The following is a 19,215-nucleotide window of genomic DNA, read 5'->3' as shown; positions in this document are numbered from 1 at the left end:
CCTGAGTGCCAACACACCTAGCCAGTTTGGGTTTTGTTTTGTTTTTTATTTTCAAGATTGTTTTGTCTATTCTGAGTCTTTGCATTCCATATGAACTTAGAGATTGGCTTTTAATTTTGGCCAGGACTGCATGAAATCAGTAGATACTTCTGAAGTATTACCATTGTAATAATACATTTTCTAGACTGTGAACATAGAATTTTCCCATTTATGTCCTTAAGTTTCTTTCGACATTGTTTTATAATATTACATATCCTTGTTCATTTATTCCTAGATTTTTCCTATTTCTTTATTTTATTTCATGTGCATTGGTGTTTTGCCTGCACATACGTCTGTGTGAAGGTATCAGATCCCCTGGAACTAGAGTTACAGACAGTTGTGAGCTGCCATGTGGGTGCTGGGAATTGAACCTTGGTCCTCTGGAAGAGCAACCAGTGCTCTTAACTACAGAGCCATCTCTCCAGCCCTAGAGTTTTCATTTTGAGGCTATTAGAAATATAGCTGGTTTCTTAATTTTCTTTGCAGGTTTTTCATTTAAAGTGCATAGAAAAACAATGATTTTTGGTATTGATCTCATCCTTTTAGTTCTGTTAAGTTCATTTGTTAGCTCTAAGGGTTCATAGCTTTAGGAGTTTCTGGGTTATCTAGAAACTGTAGTAGTTTGCTTTCTGCCCACTTGGGATGCACTTAGATTCCTTTTCTTGCCTTAACTGCTCTGCTGCCTGGAGCTTCTGCTGTAGTGTGGACTAGAAGTGAGAAGAACAGGCAGAGTGCCTCTTTCCTGACCCCAGAAAAGCTTTGAGCTTTCTCCCCTTACTGTGCTGTTCAATCTAGATCTGTAGGAGTTAGGTCTGTTCATTTTGTTTTTAATAGATGTTCTCTATAATATTAAAGAAATTGATTGCTAAATGTGATTTGTATTTTTTTTAATTGCAGATGAATATGTTAGATATTTTAACACTTTTTTTTTTTGTACTAAGATGACTATAAGTTTGGGAGTTTGATTTTGTTGACATAGTGTATTAAGTTTCTCATGGTTTTCAGATGCCTTGTGTTTCTAGGACAAATTCTACTTGCTCGTACGGCTGAATTTCTTTTTACTGAGGATTTTAGATCCATAACTAATGAAATACTGCCTACACTCTAGATAAATGTTGGTCTGGTGATGTCTGGTCTTACAGTTAAGAGTATGTGAGTTGCTTGTCTCACTCATTGCTGGACTGTACCAGACAAAAGTACCTTCAGGAAGGAACGGCTCTCAGTTCCTGAGTGCTTCCTTCCGTCAGCTTGATGCAGTTGGGCACTTGCATCCATAGTCAGGAAGAAGAGAGTGAATGCTTACGCTTACCTTATTTTCTCCTTTTGAGTTTTGTCCTGACCCCATTCCACTGGAATGGCGCCACCCTGATCCGGGTGGATACCCCTCACAGGTGTGCTAGAAGCTTCTCGTTTGCTTGTTTGGTTTGTTTTGTTTTCAGGTGATTCTAGATCCTGTTGACAGTACTAACCATCACACTGAGTAACAGTGCCTCACAGACGTTAGTCCCTCGAACATATCCCAGTGTCGCTTTCTAATAATTATATATTTGGAGGCTTTCTTCCTCAGTATATTGCCTATTCGGTTATTTTATTTAATCTGTCTCTTAGTTACAGGTTAAGCTTGTTCTTCCCAGTTGGCATTTTAAATAATGCTTCAGTGACTGATGTTAACTATTAAGTCATTTTGCATACGTGTGAGCCTCTCCATAACAGCATTTTGTTTTGTTTGAAACAGGGTTTCTCTGTATAACAGCCCTGGCTGTTCTGGAACTCACTCTGTAGACCAGACTGGCCTTAAAATCACAGAGATCCTCCTGCCTCTGCCTCCTGAGTGCTGGGATTAAAGGCATGTGCCACCACCACCCAGTCATAATAGCATTTTTAAGATTTGGATTTCTGAGTCAGTTGAATAGCTCTATATTTCAGAAAAATGCCAGTTCTGACCTGCTTCGCCTTTTGTTTGAATTAGAATGCTGGAGGGACCTGACTGTACTCGGTCACTGTAGGTGGGGCTCTTTACCTTCTCTTTTCATACGGCCTCATTGAAAATACATTCATCTACCCTTTAAGAGTTAGGCGTTATATTTATTAGGTAACATACAGATGCCTGGATGGCTGAGTTTTCCATATTAGAAAAATAATGTCTGAGGATAGCGGAGCATAGGTCATTGGAAAGACGGGTTTGGTGTGCAGATGCATGCTGTGCGTTTGGTCTTGTGCTTTCCTCCTTTCATGGAGCTGTAGACTGTGTTTCAGAGTCGTTGCCAGTGCACTCCTCAGTGAAGGAGGTGGGTGATAAACGACTCTATCCTAGTCTCGCTTCTCCCAAACTCAGGACTGTGTTTGTTTGTTTGTTTGTTTGTTTACATAATTTACTACTAATTTTATAATTTCTGTTTTAGTCTAGTATGAAAAAAGCCAGTATTAAAATTCTAAAAAATTTTGATGAAGCAATAATTGTGGATGCTGCAAGTCTGGATCCAGAATCTTTATATCAACGGACATACGCAGGGTAAGTTTAACTCGTGTAGAATTTAGCATCTTTTGAAAATTAAAAAAAAAAATTTAAATACCCAGCATTTTCATATATCATGTAATATAGTGATTTTAAGGAAGTCAAGCATTGTGGCCCACCTTTAATCCCAGCATTCAAGAGACAAACGAATCTTTGTGAATTCGAGGCCAACTTGGTCTCCATAGTGAATTCCAGGCCAGCAAGTCTGAAGACCTAAGTTCATTCAGTTCCTGGAACCATGGTGGAAGGAGAGAATCAACTCTCCAAAGTTTTCTGACCTCTCCATGCATGCTGAGGCACATGTATAGCTGCATTCACATACATGCTGGGTACATGCATAACAACAAATTGGCATTTGGATGGCTGAGAAGTCTAGGAAAATCTTTGAGGAAAACAAAAAGTTTAATCACATTATCTTTGAAAGTGCACATTGACTGTGTTGGCTTGTAATTTTTTTTAATTGTGTGTGTGTGTGTGTGTGTGAGAGAGAGAGAGAGAGAGAGAGAGAGAGAGAGAGAGAGAGAGACAGAGAGAGAGAGAGACAGAGAGAGATTATGTGAAATGGCTGTGTGGGCACACATGTCATGTGCAGATGTGGAGGCCAGAGGACCCACTTTGTTGTGTGGTTCCCTGTTTTCACAGTTCTTTGGGCCTGAGCACTAGTTTCCAGGCTTGCTGCTGAAAGCACCCTTACCCACTGTGCCGTCCTGCCTGCCTGCCTAGCTTTTTTTTTTTTTTTTTTTTTTTTTTTTTTTTTTTTTTTTTGGTTTTCAGACAGGGTTTCTCTGTGTAGCTTTGGCCTTTCCTGGGACTCACTCCAGGCTGGCCTCGAACTCACAGATCCGCCTGCTCTGCCTCCCTAAAGGCGTGCGCCGCCACCACCGCCCTGCCCTGCCTAGTTTTTGAGTAATGTTTAATGATCATAGTGATCTTTTAAAAATGGTAGACAAAGTGCTTGCTGTGTAAGGATGTGGACCTGAGTCTGACCTCCAATCACCAAATAAAAAGCCAGGCTTGGCCTTGTGTTTCCAGACTGGAGAGGCCAGACATGGGCTTGTATTTCCAGACTGGAGAGGCCAGGCATGGGCTTGTGTTTCCAGACTGGAGAGGCCAGGCATGGCCTTGTGTTTCCAGACTGGAGAGGCCAGGCATGGGCTTGTAGTTTCAGATGGGAGAGGCCAGGCATGGGCTTGTGTTTCCAGACTGGAGAGGCAGAAGGATCCCTGGGGCTCATTGGTCGTCCGTCTGAATTAAATCAACAAGCTCCAGGTTCAGTTCAGTTTTGAGGCCTGGCTCAAAAAATAAGGTGGACAGGGCTGGTAAGACGGCTCATTAGGCAGAGGCACTTGCTGCCAATTCCGACCACCTGAATTTAATCCCTGAGACCCACATGGTAGAAGAGAGCTAGCTCCTGTGAGTTGTCCTTGGATCTCCACACAGGTGCTACAGTGTATGAGCTTCCCCTGCCACTACATAAATAAACACATTGAATATACGTTTAAAACAATGATAAATACAGTGAAGAATAATTGAAGAAGATGCCTGAAATCAGCCTCTGGCCTACACACACACACACATACACATATGCACACACACACACACATGAACAAGTATACACACATACATTTTAAAAAAAGAAAGAGAAAATGGTGGACAAAGTCCAAATAAGTTCTTTCTTGAAGATGAAATGTACGTAAGAAAGCAGTTGATGGTGACACATGCCTTTAATCCCAGAACTCGGGAGGCAGAGGCAGGAGGATCTCTGTGAGTTTGACGCCAGCCTGGGCTACATTGGGAGTTCTAGGACAGGCTCCAAAGCTACACAAAGAAACCCTGTCTCAAAAAACAAAAAAACAAAACAAAACAAAAAGCAAATTGGTTGGTAGTCAAGCATGATGGCTCACACTTTTTGTTACAGCATCAAATCTCTCTCTAGAGCAAGTTTCAGGACAGCCAGGGCTACATAGAGACCCTGTCTCAAAAACAAAACAAAACAAAAACCCCACCAGTCTGTAAGTTACAAAATGTTTTATTTAATTTTTTATGTATAAAAAATTTTAAGTAATGTATATAAAATGATTTTTTTTCACTTTCATCTTTTAAAGGTTTCATTGTTTATTTTAGTTTTATTCTTTTAGCACCTAGAAAGTTTTTCCCAAGGCAAATACATGTGTGTATGTTGGTATTCTGACATAAATACATGCCATATAAGATGAGAACTCCTAGAATGTCTCTAAAATAAGACCCTTTTCCAAAGTAAAATAATACATAGATACCAGCTTCTCTTGTTTTAGCTTCTCTTCTTTTAACTTGTAGTTACAAATAGATAGTTTTGTTGTTTTTTAATAAAAAAAAAGAAAAAAGCTTTGGCTAGAGAGATGGGTCAGCGGTTAAGAGCACTGACTGCTCTTCCAGAGGACCCAGGTTCAGTTCCCAGCAACCACATGGAAGCTAACAACTGTCTGTAACTCCACATTCTGACACTTTGACACAGACATTCATGCAGGCAAAACACCAAAGCAAACAAAATAAAGAACTTGTTGCAATAAGTGCGCATAAGCTTATTGTCCCCTTTAATCACTCACAAGGGATTATCTTCTTCCCTTCCTGCTCACATAAACACTGTTACACTGTGTTGGTATTATACTCCGTTCTGTGCTTGGTGATTTCACTCATGAGTTTAGGAAAGGGTTTTGGTTGTCTTTGTTTTGTTCTGTCTTCAGTACTGAGGATTGAATCCAGGCAGACCTCATCTCTGCTAGCACACACTGTACTACAGAACTACAGTTTCATCCCTGAGTTGTCATGTATTCTGATCATGTAAACCAAATCAGGCTTTTCTGTTTCTTCTTTTGCAAAATTGTCTTGGCTAGTCTTATGTCTATTCTCTGTATGAAATTCAGAACTTGCCAGCTGGTGGTGGCGCGCACGCCTTTAATCCCAGCACTTGGGAGGCAGAGCCAGGTGGATCTCTGTGAGTTTGAGGCCAGCCTGGTCTACAGAGGGAGATCCAGGACAGCTCCAAAACTACACAGAGAAACCCTGCCTCGAAAAAACTTAAAAAAAAAAAAAAAAGAAAGAAAGAAAGAAAGAAAGAAAGAAAAAGAAAGAAAGAAAGAAAGAAAGAAAGAAAGAAAGAAAGAAAGAAAGAAAGAAAAATTTAGAACTTGAATTACCTACTGTTACATTTCATAAACCTTTTTTGGGGTTTTAAAAGGAATTCCATTGAATTAGAGATTGTCTCCATGAAAAGAGGTTGTTTCAAATAAACCTTCCTTTGAATAACTTGAATTGCTATGAATTGTGTTTCTAGCTTTTGAGCTATAGATGAGCTACTTAAACTTGGTTTTGAATTTTAGAAATTACATTCTTCTTTTCATCATGTTTAGGAAGATGTCCTTTGGAAGAGTCAGTGACTTGGGGCAGTTCATCCGAGAATCTGAGCCTGAACCTGATGTAAAGAAATCAAAAGGTTGTATTAGTATTTTTTTTATTCTTTATATTAAGCTTTGACTCACATTAGATGCTAACTATAAGTGAAGGATTATTTAAGGTTACAGTGGTTGTGACTTCTAGGTGTTTTACTGTGTTTATAGATACACCTGAGTGTGAGGACATTGTGTACCATACCTCTACAAATCCCTCCCTTTGAATAAAAGGTTATTGCACTTGACTTTGCTACTATAGAAGGCACAGCAGTAGGGATATACTTTTTCCTTTTTATTTAAAGGTATATATTCAGTCTAGGTTGGCATGTGGCTTATCTTGTGATCCTTTGGTTTATTAAAGTTCCTCTATTACTGAAAATCGTTATGAAATATGTATGGAAAATAATAAGTTGAAATACAAATCCTTTGTCTAACAGTTAATAGAAGAGTGGCTTGGTCAAGTCTTAGGATTTAAAGTTTTTTTCTTTTTCTTGTTTCATTTTGTGTGTTTGTGGTATATATTCATAGATTCACTCACCCACACAGTCATGGGTTAAAGCCAGAGATTGATGTGGGAATGTTCTCCTTAGTCATTTCTTCACCTTATATTTTCCTTTTTTGTTTTGTTTTGTTTTGTTTTGTTTTTTGAGACAGAGTTTCTCTATGAAGCTTTGGAGCCTTTCCTGGAACTCAACTCTGTAGCCCAGACTGGCCTCAAACTCACAGAGATCTGCTTGCCTCTGCCTTCCGAGTGCTGGAATTAAAGGTGTGTGTCACTGCCCGGCTATATTTTTGAAACAGGGTCTCTAACAAAACCTGAAATTTGCCTTTCAACTAGACTAACTGACCAATCAAGCCCTACCCCCAGCCTGTCTCCACCAACTCATATCCCAGCTGTGAGGTTGCAGATGGACAGTTACACCCAACTTTTTATGTGGGTTCTGGGGATCTGAACATAGCAAGCACTCTGCCCACTGAGCCCTCTCCTTAGCCCCTCAAGTTTGTCTGTCTCCCCACTTTTTTTTTTTTTTGAGACAGTATCACTGTATATCCCTAACTGGCCTGGAATTCACAGACATCTGTCATCTTCTGTCTCCTGAGTACTGAGATTAAAGGCATACATGCACACCTAACCGTTCCTTTCAAGTCTTTTTTTTTTTTTAATTTTATAAAAATGCATTCTTTGTGACTGATTTCAGTTCCAAATAATTGGTTCACACAAGAAAATTTTGGAAACAAATGTGGATCCATTCAGATGACATCTAGAACTTGTCAGTGTGGCTGGATCAACTGTACTGCATTGAGTAAATGATACCAACTTTGTAAAAGAAAGTGCCCTGCTTGATTATGTTTAAAATAGGAGTTGTGTTACTCTTCCTTTTGGGTTTAATAGCACTGGCTTCTTTATGCTTTATCTATTTTTAAATACACACACACACACACACACACACACACACACACACACACACACATTTTTTTTCTTAATGTAGGTTGTGTGTGTAATGTTTAGATGTATGAGTGTGGGTACCTCCACCTCCTCTCTACCATAGGAATGCTAGGATTGCATTCACACACCACCACACCTGACTTTCTGGTGGGTGCTGGTAATTGAACTCAGGTCCTCACACTTGCACAAGTGCTTTACTTGCTGAGCCTTAATGCAGTTATATTTTGATAGAGAATTTCACCACTCTTTTGATAAATGATCTACTCTTAAGTCAGATAGACATTTTTAAAGAAAAAAAAGCAAAAGTTATTGAAGTAATATAGAACAATCTGCTTTCTAGTTGACCTTATTTACCCATTTCATCGGTTTATTTCCTGTCTCATCAGACATGTCTAAGGTGTTTGGCTGAAAAGAACATAGAGAGTAAAGAAAATGTAACACTTTTTCAGTGCTGGGGTTACACCCAGTTCCTGGTACATGCCAAGCAGTGTTCTGCTACTAAGCTGTGCCCATAGCCCAGTAAATGACTTTTGAGTTCTCTGTTTCTGTTCATTTTAATTACTCAATCTCTTCATGCCATTCATTCTAAAATGTAGTAAGTGTCTACTGTGTATATGACACTCAGTGCTTAGAAGAAAACAGGTATTGTTGTCTCTGTGTGACTCATGACAGTGAGGAGACAGGAAACAGATAAACACAGCTTATGTATAAGTTCAGTACTTAGCCATAAGTACTAATAGTATAAATTAAATGCAGGATAAGGGATTGTCAGAAAAGTGGGAAGTAGTATTTGAAAAGTAATCTTCAGAATGTTTAGCTTAGGTTTAGGAAGAGAGGGATGTCAATCCAATGGTGTCTAAGCTGAAGGGAGGAGGAGGAAGAGGACTGAATTGGAGCACACCACGTGATCAAAGGACAAGACCAGTGTGTTCGGAGTAGAGGGATCAGAAAAAAGAATGGTAGATGGTGGTAAGGACCACTGCAAAGATTAGAGAGGCCGATGGAGAGTCATGGCAGGTTGGGTTAGAGAAGTGACGGGACATGACGTGTTGAAGGAATTGTTCTGGCAGCCAGTTGGAAATAGAACACAGCAGTTGAAGAGAAGAAGTAAAGGGGCTTCTTGTCAGAGTCTAGTCAGGAATGGTGGTGCTCATGAGTGAGGCACAGAGTAGAAGAGCAGTCTCGTTTGTGTTACATTAGGAGAACAGGCAACAGGATTACATTTCTGCCAGCACTTCCGTCCATTAAGATCATTATGGTTGGTTTGTTTCAATTTAAGGTTTATTTTATGTATATGAGGTTTGGGGTGTGTGTGTGTGTGTGTGCGTACACATGCACACGCGCCCATCATGTGCATGCTTGATGCCCATGGAGGAGGGCAGAAGAGGGCTCTGTCTTTTGAAATTGGAATCACAGATGATTGTGAACTACCATATGGTCTGCAGGTCCTCTGCAGCAACGGCCAACTTCCCAGATCGAGACAGGGCTCTGTCTTTTGAAATTGGAATCACAGAGGCTGTGAACTACCATAGGTGCCTGAACTCAGGTCTAAAGATCCAACTCTCCATCCTGTTACTTGAACTTTTAATCAAGCCACATTACATGAAATCATGACTAGTAGTTTATGCTATTTGATTAAGCACATCTGTACGCCCCTACTTCCTTTGGTGGTCATTGCTACATTCGGAATATACTTCAGTCATCCTGAGCGCCAAGAACTATGCCAAGTGCCAGAGCTATAAATAAAGGGTGTAGTCTGTCAGTTTTTCTCTGGCTTGGTTCTTTTCTTAAGCCTCTGACTTGTTAAACATATCAGGCTAATTCCAGAATTCTCTGCCTTCTAGATTTTCCTAATTATGTTACTCAGCTAATTTTCCTTGGCGTTTCTTGTAAACTGGAAATTACACATTTTGGTAGGAAATATTTATAGTTGTTCAACAGACTCTCCGTGTCATTGTGGTGGCATGATCCTTTAATCCCAACATTTGGGAAGCAGAGAGGCAGAGGCAGGTGGATCTCTGAATTTGAGGCCTGTCTGGTCTATAGTGGTGTGTCCCAGGCCAAAAAAATTGAGACTTTCCCTAATATTGAAGTTATATATTAAAATACCACCTGAAAAGATGTACAGAAAGTTTAATAGCAATTAAGCATACAAAATGGAGGGCCGTGAGCTTTTACTTTTCATTCCCCTTATCCTCTTCTGTGAAACAAGAATGGAGGACTGAGCCAGAGCATGATCAAGGGGTCACACCCAGCTTCTCTACTGCTTCATCATGCACGCTCTTCCTTCCTCCCGGCATCCTACTGCACTTGAAGTAAAATCTGTCCTCCCTGCTAGAACCTCCGATTGCCCCCTCTGGCCTCCGTAGTGTTACTTTGAACCACTGTCTTTGACAAGCCAAGCTCTAATTGAGCTGTGCTTTACAGTTGTAGTTTCTTCCTTCAAAGCGCCTTCTGTAGCTGCTGCCCTGCTGCGGTCTGTGTGCAGTGATTGGATCCTCCTCCTCCTCCTCCTCCTCCTCCTCCTCCTCCCTCCTCCTCCTCCTCTCAGTGTCACCCCTCAGACAAGCTTTCCCTGTCCACATGAGCCACCAGCTTACTGTTGTATAGCTTTCCTCTTGTGTAACTGTGACATTAGCACTGTGAACTCAAGGCTGTTGTCTTATCTTATTTGCCAGTATATTCCCTGTTTCTAAAATTGTGCCTAGCAGATATTAGTCAACCTTTGTTGATAGATTAGTTTTTAAATTCCATTATGTGATTATGTGAGTGATAAAATTATGGGCTATATTTTATTTAAGAACAAAGTCATTTTTAAACTTGGTTGCCTTTTGAATAGACATGTAAATTTTCCTATATGTAACATTTTAGTCTACAGATACCCAAAAAAAGTCCTTCCTCCCTGCTCAGATCCTATATAGTGACTACTTGCGGGAGTTTTCAGGCTTATGTATTTCTTAGATGATGCATCTGTGTCTATACTTACCTCTTCTACAAATGAAGAAACCGGGGGCTCAAGAAGTTGTGGTTTTAGCAGATTAATTGTTTTTCTGTAATAAAATAATCTAACCAAAGCAACTGAAGGGAGAAAGGGCTTATTCTGTCTCACAGTCAAGGGTCCAGTTTATCATGGCTGGGAGCTTGAGGAGACAGGAGCTCAAAGCAGCCAGTCACATCAGTCCAGAGCAAGAGCAGAGACTGATAAATGTGTGTGGCTGTTCAGTTCCCTTTCATCATTTATAGAATTCAAAGCTCCAACCAGAGAATAGTGCCACCCTCAATGGGCAGGTCTTCCCCAGGAAGTCTAGATTCTGTCAAGATCAACGCTTAATACTATCATCACAAATAGCATGCCAGGGGTTTGACTCAGACTATCCTTTGGCAAGAAGTTTTTGTAGCTCAGCCCCCCTCCTCTGCCTGCCTTTGCTGTGGACAGCTGATTTTTTTGTCATTTGCTGCCTATAGTTCTGATTTGGCTTTTGAAACCCTGGTAATAGAGCACAGAGAAAAAGATTGAATTTTAAGAAAGATCCTGAGGCTGGCAAGATGGCTCATTGGGTAAAGGTACTTGCCATGCATGCCTAGCAACCTGAGTTCAGTCCCAGGAACCCATGCCAACTCCACAGAACTGTTCTCTGATCTCCACTCTTGGGTCAGAGCACATTCATGCCCCCTCCATTATATATATATTTAAATTTTAAAAAGGACTTGTGAATATCTTAGAGGTTTCTGAAAACATGAGAAGTTTTATCTCAGGGCAAGCAAAGTAAATTATATTTCAAAAAATAGCAAGGAGCTGGGGAGATGGCTCAGCAGTTAAGAAAACTTTCTACTCTTGCAAGAGAAGTCAAGTTTGGTTCCCAGCACTCAAGGCAGGTGACTACAACCATATATGATTTCATCTCCAGGGCAGGCAGAAGCAGGCAGATCTCTGAGTTCGAAGCCAGCCTGGTCTACAGACTACAACCATATATGATTTCATCTCCAGGGCAGGCAGAAGCAGGCAGATCTCTGAGTTCGAAGCCAGCCTGGTCTACAGAGTGAGTTCCAGGATAGCCAGGGCTACACAGGGAAACCCTGTGTTAAAACAACAACTGGCAGGGGCTGGAGAGATGGCTGAGCAGTTAAGAGCACTGGCTCTAACCCAAGAATGTTCTGGTTTTTAAGGATGCTTAGCATACAACACTGTATTCCTTATTCCTTTGTATAAAAACTGTTAATGGAGGCTTGAATTCTCTCCACCTGTTACTTGTTATATCACTATGATTCATCATGACAAATCTTTGAGAGTCCCTGCCTTCAGTTATTTGGGTATATGACCAGACCCAGTAATACTTAGATCATATTATATTTTTTTTTAAAAAGAAATAGTTAAGGAGCTGAAGAGATGGCTCAGTGATTAAGAGTACTGTCTGTCTGGTCTTCCAGAGGGCAGAGTTTCAATTCCCAGCACCCACATAGCAGCTCACAACTGTCTGTAACTCCATTTCCAGGGAATCTGACACCTTCACACTAATGCACATAAAATAAATTTAAATTATTTTAGAAAAACAACTGGGTGGTAGTGATGCACGCCTTTGATCTCAGCACTCTGGAGGCAGAAGCAGGTGGATCTCTGAGTTTGAGGCCAGCCTGGTCTATAGAGCGAGTTCCAGGACAGCCAAGACTACATAGAGAAACCCTGTCTCAAAAAACAAGCATAAAAATAATAAATCTTAAAATAATAAGAAGGAATTACAAAAAGATGTGAGCATGTGCCCCTCCAGTGGCACCCTCCCTGTGCCTGTCTTTGGGAGAGCCTTTCTATGCCTCCCAAATTAAGGAGATTGAAGTGTGAACTCTATGGTACTGCATGTCAGAGCTGACTGCTGGCCAGAAGCATTTCTCTGGCAGTAAAATTTGAAAGAAATAGTGTTGGAGAGAGAAAGATCAAGAAGACTGTCAGTCTGTAGGACTGGAACTGAGAAGAGGATTTAAAGTGGGATAAGGTGCTAGCAGGAATTAGAAGGAATATACCAGACTGAAGGTTAAAAGTCAAGCAATCTCAGGAGAGTAGTGTAGTAAGTAAATAATTCAGCAGCCATGTGACTCTGCTTGTAATAACTGATGATCAGACCAGTATTTAAAACCTTAAATGGAGGGCTGGAGAGATGAGATGACTCAGTGGTTAAGAATGCTTGCTGCTCTTTTGGAAGACTGGAATATAGTTCCAGCATCCACATGGGGTGGCTCAAAACCACCTGTAACTCTAGCTCCAGGGGACCCAATGCTCTGGCCTCTATGGGCTCCTGCACTCATGTGCACAGACACATAATAACAAATAAATAAACCTTTTTGTTCTTATTTTGTTTTTGAGACAGGATATTCATTATGCAGTTCTGGCTGTCCCTGAATTCGCTCTGTAGACCAGGCTGGCCTCAAACTCACAGAGATCCACCTGCCTCTGCCTCTGAGTGCTGAAATTAAAAATGTGTGCCACTACCGTCAGGCAACATTTTTTTCTTTTTCTTTTTTTAACCTTCAATAATAAAAATTATTGAAGGAAAAAGATCTGGATTTTGTATTTTTCATGAATGGCATGTCTAGGCTCATCTCAGCTGCTGAATTAATTAGAAACTTACCTTAAGAATTAATCTGGGACTAGAGAGGTGGCTCAGGGAGTAAAGGCATTTGTGACCAAACTTGACAACCTTAGTTCAGTCCCCAGGACACCCAGGGTGGAAGGAAAGAACCAATTCCTCTGAGTTGTCTTCTGATCTCTACACTTACGAATTCCCACTCATCCCCAATAAATAATTTGTTAAAGTTTTGTTTTTGTTTTTGTTTTTTAAGAAAGACTGCCAGGCAGTGTTGGCACACATTTTTAATCCCAGAACTCACTCAGGAGGCAGAGGCAGGCAGATCTCTATGAGTTCGAGGCCAGCCTGCTCTACAGAGTGAGTTCCAAGACAGCCAGGGCTACACAGAGGAAACCTGTCTCAAAAAACTGAAAGAAAAGACAAAGAAAGGAAATACTTGAAGGACTCTTTCAGACTGAGGAGAAAAACAGATGCATCCATCATCTCCTGATGTGCTGGTAGAGTCTTACACCAAACCATTGTATTGGTTAGGGGTGGCTTGGTTGGTTTTCAGGGTTAGCTCCAAGTCCAACATTAATCTTCTTCATCTGGTAAGAAGAGTAGAAGGAAAACCCAGAATTTTAAACTACAATTTCCACAAAGTGATTTTAAACACTCTTATAGAAGCAATATAAACTGTTCTTATTAATGTTTTTAATGGGACACTAGGAAAGAATATCTATGTCTAAGTGATATCTCCTAAAAACATTAGTAATGTAAAATTACACTTAAAATCCATACTCACTTTGGCTTTGTTTGCTAGGATTCATGTTCTCACAAGCTATGAAGAAGTGGGTGCAAGGGAATACTGATGAGGTAAGTCTTGAGTGTGTTCTTACAGAAGAAGAAGGCCTGCCTTGGCTCAGGAAGGCTCCACGTTCTCTTCCTTCGCTTTCCTTGTTACACAGATGACATATCAGTGCCCTCTTATCCTGTCTGTAACAGGAGAGGCTCCTCTTAGCATTTAGTAATTGCCCAGTGTTAACAGTGAAGGTATCTTCAGAGACTGTGGCCACTGCAGCCACCACCAGGTCATTAGTGTAGAGACAGAAGTGGAGATGTTTTCTTCACCAGTTTCAGTTGTGGTGTTAGCAGGGAAGCTTGTCTTTGGAATAGTTAAGTACATTGAGAGATGGGAGTAGGAGAAAAGTGTTCTCTTCTGACCAGCAAAAAGTAGTCATGATGTTGGCTACTTAGTAGCTGACTTTGTCAGACAGTGAATTACATGTTAATATGTCAGAGCCACAGGTGCCCAGATTCTTTTATGTATGGGAAGGTGCTTTTTATCCAAAGGACAGGTGTGTTTGGAAGGCTGGTTAGATGTATCTTGATCCTCCTAGTGAATGGTCATTATCAACAATTTGAATTCCTTCTTTCAGGCCCAAGAGGAACTGGCTTGGAAGATTGCCAAGATGATAGTAAGTGACGTTATGCAGCAGGCACACTGTGACCAGCCATTAGAGAAATCTACAAAGGTAGGGTGACTTCTGCTCTGACAGCCTTTTGTTGTGGTGGTGGTGCTGTTGTTTGTTTGAGACAGGGTCTTAATGTAGCCCGGGCTAGGCTCAAAATCTTGTGACTAATGTCCACCTAGAACTTCTGATCTTCGCACTTCCACCTCCCAGCTGCTAGAATTAGAGGCTGTGCCATCACACCTGGCTTGTGTGGTGCTGGGAGCAACCCTCGGGCTTTGTGACTATTACCAAAGCACTCTACCAACTGAACTGTATCTCTGCCCCGACCTGGCTTTTGTAAGGTAAATAAACAAACACATGCGCGCACACACACATTTTCAGTGTTTAATAATAATTTTAAAAAAGGGGGACGGGATCTGGAATTTGGACTCTGTGGTTAAGAGTGCATACCGCTCTTGCTCAGGACCTGAATTTGGTTCTCCGAATCCACAACCACCTGTAACACCAAGATCTGATGCCTCAGATACCTGCACTCACATGTGCGCTCACACACACACACACACACACATGATATTAGAATACTTCTATACTTGCCTCTGAAGTATTAACTGCTATAGGAATTACCTTTCATCATAACGAACTTCAAGACCGGTGTACAAAACAAAGTATGTTTCCAGACAGTGGGCAGTAGTGGGTAATCTCTGAAAGCAGGAGAACTGAAGTGATTCCCTAGCCCTCTGTTGACAATTGGCTTCTGAAGTAAAGAAGGCAGGTCTGAAAAGAGCCCACGAGATTTGATGAACTGAGGAATGAAAAGGAAGATTTAGAGAGGAAAAAAAACACATAATGATTAAATTTTTTCCAAATTTAATTAAAACTGTAACTATATACAAAAGCAAAATAAATGTAAAGAAAACACTAGGACACATAACATAAATTCTGGATTCCGCTAATAAAGAGAAAATCTTTAAAATGGCTGGAGATGTTATTACATATAGATAAGGACAGCAATCATCTTGGTTTCAAAGTACTTAAGTAAAGGGCTTTTTTTATAAGCCAAACAAAACCTGAGAGAATTCATTTCCAGTGACCAAACAACTGAAATCAATCTTAAGAAGGTTCTTTTAAGCCGGGTGTGGTAGTAGAACCTGTAATCTTAGCTCTCAGGAGCCTGGAAGTGGAGGATCATGAATTTAAAACCAGCCTATACTCTATAGGGAGCACAAAGAATGCGTAGCCACACAATAATACTCCAAATAAAACACGACAAATGACCCAGCTTTGTTTTTAATGGAAAATGTTTTGACACTTACTGGATGAATTTTTTTTCTAAAAATTTTAAGTGTGTGTGTGTTCACATGTTCATGTGTGTGCATATAGAGGCCATCGTTTAACATCAGGTGTCTTCTCAGTCTGTCTCACTCACTGACCCTGGGGTTTGCAGACTCTTCTGGATTAGCTGTTCAGCAAGCCCCAGGGCTGCTCCTGTCTCTGCCACCCCATCCCATGCCACCATGCACGCTCATCTGGGTGCCAGGGTCCGAACGTGGGTCCTCCTGCTTGTGAGCACTTGACCCCCGAGAGCCGTCTCCCAGCCAAACCTGACACAGTTTTTATGTGCACAAAAATCATCTGCCAGGATATACCATATCTTCAGCCATAAAACAAATTTAATTAATTGTAAATGATTGAAACCTACAGTCTATTTCCTGACCAAACAGGAATAAGCCACAAAAAAAATATGGATGGATGGAAGAGCACTGTCCCCACCCCACGTACTTGAAGATGAAACAACACTTAGCTTAGTTAGGTTTCTATTGCTGTGACGAAAATGACATACATGCTGGGCGGTGGCAGGCACGCCTTTAATCCCAGCACTCGGGAGGCAGAGCCAGGAGGATCTCTGTGAGTTCGAGGCCAGCCTGGTCTACAGAGCAAGATCCAGGAAAGGCGCAAAGCTACACAGAGAAACCCTGTCTCAAAAAACCCCCCAAAAAAAAAGAAAGAAAGAAAATTACATACATGTAGGCAAAATACCAATGTGCATAAAATAAATATGTTTTTCCCTTTTTGTTTGTTTGTTTGTTTTTACAAGACAGTTTCTCTGTGTAACAGCCCTAGCTGAAATAAATAAATTTTTAAAAAATAAGAACATTGCCGGGCGGTGGTAGCACACACCTTTAATCCCAGCACTCGGGAGGCAGAGGCAGGCGGATCTCTGTGAGTTTGAGGCCAGCCTGGTCTACAGAGGGAGTTCCAGGACAGGCTCCAAAGCTACACAGAGAAACCCTGTCTCGGGGGAAAACAAAACAAAACAAACCATTGACAGACTGTAGAGATTCCTCAACTGATGAAGTACTTTGGACTTGAGTTTGGTCCCTAGAACCCACATTAAAAAGCCAGGTACAGCAGCGTTTGTTTATAATTCTGGTGCTTACAAATGGATTCCTAGGGTTCACTGCCCAGCCTGGATTCTTAGGATTCACTGCCTAGCCTGCGTAGTCTAATTTCTGAGCTTTGGGACAGTTAGAGTCCCTGCCTCAAGAACAAGGTGGACAGTCCCTGAAAAATGGCACCCAGAGTTCTGGCTTCCACACAGTGTGCACACAAGTGCACATACATACATACATACATACATAATACATATGTACATACACATGAACTCACACAGAGAGAAAAATGAATGGTTTCATTCTAATAACCATTGCCCAAACAGAAAAGTAAAAGCAAGTTCTTAGATTCTTTAGGCTCCAGTTGACTTGGGATATCTGAGCATGGTTAATGCTTTGCCTCACAAGAAAGTACTCAGCTGTGCCCTAAGCTCTGGCACATAGGAAGCACTGTGTACATGCTGGGCACTTCTTTTATCTGTGCTGATAATATATCACTTACTCCAGGAATGTACCTTACCTTTTTCTTTTTGTTTTCTTTTTTCCCAGCTGTGACTCAGAACCAGAGATAAGAAAATGTGATTTTGAAAAATAAGAACTTGTCCCTTTGGTTGGATTCTTCAACACAGCTGAGGAAAATGGAGCACTGCATGTCTTTCCACTGCTAGATCACTGTTGTTTCCAAGAAAGAATGCAAGACAGTCCAAGACCTGTTGTTAAATGTAGACATAGATGCACATGATGGTAACACAGTGAGTCACAAGATAGAGAGTGGCATTGGTGACATTACTAGACAATTCGTTTTCCAGTAGCTGTAACCCGCTATGAGAGAGTTACCCACTGGAATAGACAGGGACCACATCTGTGAGGCAGAGAAGCGTGAGTTGGTGTGTGGTCCACATGCTTGCAGCCGACTCCATCCTTAGCAGTATCAGAAAGCACGAGACAGAGGTGCTTGTTTTTGTCCTAAAATTCACAGGTGAGTCAGTCCTACCTGGAGCATGCAGCTCCAAGTGGCGATATGGGCCAGCAGCTTGTGAAGCAGGTGACGAAGATCCCTTGTGTAGTCTTCCTTCACAGAGGCATGCATTTAGAGAGAAGCTGACAAGTCATGGGTCAAGCCTCAGTGATGTCATCCTTCTCTTTGGTGACAGAACACAATTTTCACATTTCACTCACTCCTGTGATGTTATTACATCCTTAAAGCTAGTTTCTCCTCTGCTAGCAAAAGGGCACATTTAGCTTACTTTGAGCATCAAGACCCATTCCTCCATAGGAATGCCATGCTCTAGATACTTTATTCCCTCTTCGGAATACACATGGGAAAAAATTAAGTATCACTCCAGTTTTTGCCATGTGGTACTTGGAACACATTCTCAGATTTTATTTTTCTAATAAGGTGGGGGAAAGAAGTACTCGCTTTGTAGTGTCTCCCCAGTTCTTCACTGTGAGTGGGAAATGTGCAGTTGCCTTTTCTCTTTCTGTCTTCAGACAGTAGGAAACTCACTCGCTGCCCTGCCGCTTAGTTGGCTCTGCACCGGTGGCTCTGCCATTGGCGGGCCACCCGCTGGCAAGCACACTCCCCTGGCCACGTGATGCTGCCAGTGCTTCCTGTGTGTGTGAGTTTAGAGAGAACGGAAGTTTTCTTAGGTGTCATTGCTTTTGCTCAGTGTGCAAAAGAAAATATATATATGTGTGTGTGTGTGTATATATATATATATTATTAATCACCTCTGTCCTTGGGAAAGTCTTGAATGAATAGAGAATTTATTTCATTGCAATATTGATTGTATAGAGGCACACTGTTTATCAACAGAAGAAGCAAAGAGGCTGTGTATAAGTTTTTGGTACTATGTACCAACTCTGTTATTCTGAAGTATTCATGTACTTAAACCATATTCTATTTAATTGTGTTTGATTTTAAATATATATATATATGAATTATATTTAAAATGGTGTCAACTTCCTGCTTTCAGGGCATTTATGGCTCTTCTATTGACCCTTCCTAATATTTCCATTTGCTTTACAAAACCTCAGAATATGCTCTACTACTGGACATAGTCTTATATTTGGATGTAGGCATAGGTAAAAGGTTTTTATCAATATATGTGCAGTGGTGGTTTATTTTGTTCTTTTAGCAAAGTATTTCTATCCATTTCACATTGCTTCAAACTTTCACGTGAAAAGCAATATAAAGGTCATAGAGTAAAATGTGATTCTGGGTGACTCCTCCTGCCTCTGCATGTTTTAGAGTAGAAATTTCTGTGATACTCTAGGCTATTTAAACTAGTGGTTTTTGTTAAAATACTTTCTAGTGGTTTCTTTGTATGTATTTTGTGCTTCTGAGCTAGAGATGTCGGTAT

The 19,215-nt window shown here is 40.9% G+C and overlaps 1 protein-coding gene across 3 annotated transcripts in view; it reads left to right on the top strand.

Moving 5' to 3' along the window:
• Positions 1-18,805, top strand: part of Akap10 (A-kinase anchoring protein 10) — a 64,285-nt gene extending 45,480 nt beyond the window's left edge. For all 3 annotated transcript variants that reach the window (XM_037201290.1, XM_028857089.2, XM_037201291.1), the window contains 5 exons: positions 2,442-2,551; positions 5,944-6,026; positions 13,811-13,863; positions 14,427-14,522; positions 17,402-18,805. In XM_037201290.1, the coding sequence (XP_037057185.1) occupies positions 2,442-2,551; positions 5,944-6,026; positions 13,811-13,863; positions 14,427-14,522; positions 17,402-17,407 (348 nt within the window). In that variant the 3' untranslated portion in view covers positions 17,408-18,805. The remainder of the gene's footprint in view (positions 1-2,441; positions 2,552-5,943; positions 6,027-13,810; positions 13,864-14,426; positions 14,523-17,401) is intronic.
• Positions 18,806-19,215: the final 410 nt, after the last annotated feature.

This window comes from Peromyscus leucopus, chromosome 8b, assembly GCF_004664715.2.
Source record: "Peromyscus leucopus breed LL Stock chromosome 8b, UCI_PerLeu_2.1, whole genome shotgun sequence".
In the NCBI taxonomy this organism is placed as follows: domain Eukaryota; kingdom Metazoa; phylum Chordata; class Mammalia; order Rodentia; family Cricetidae; genus Peromyscus; species Peromyscus leucopus.
This window is presented reverse-complemented; position numbering and strand designations above follow the sequence as displayed.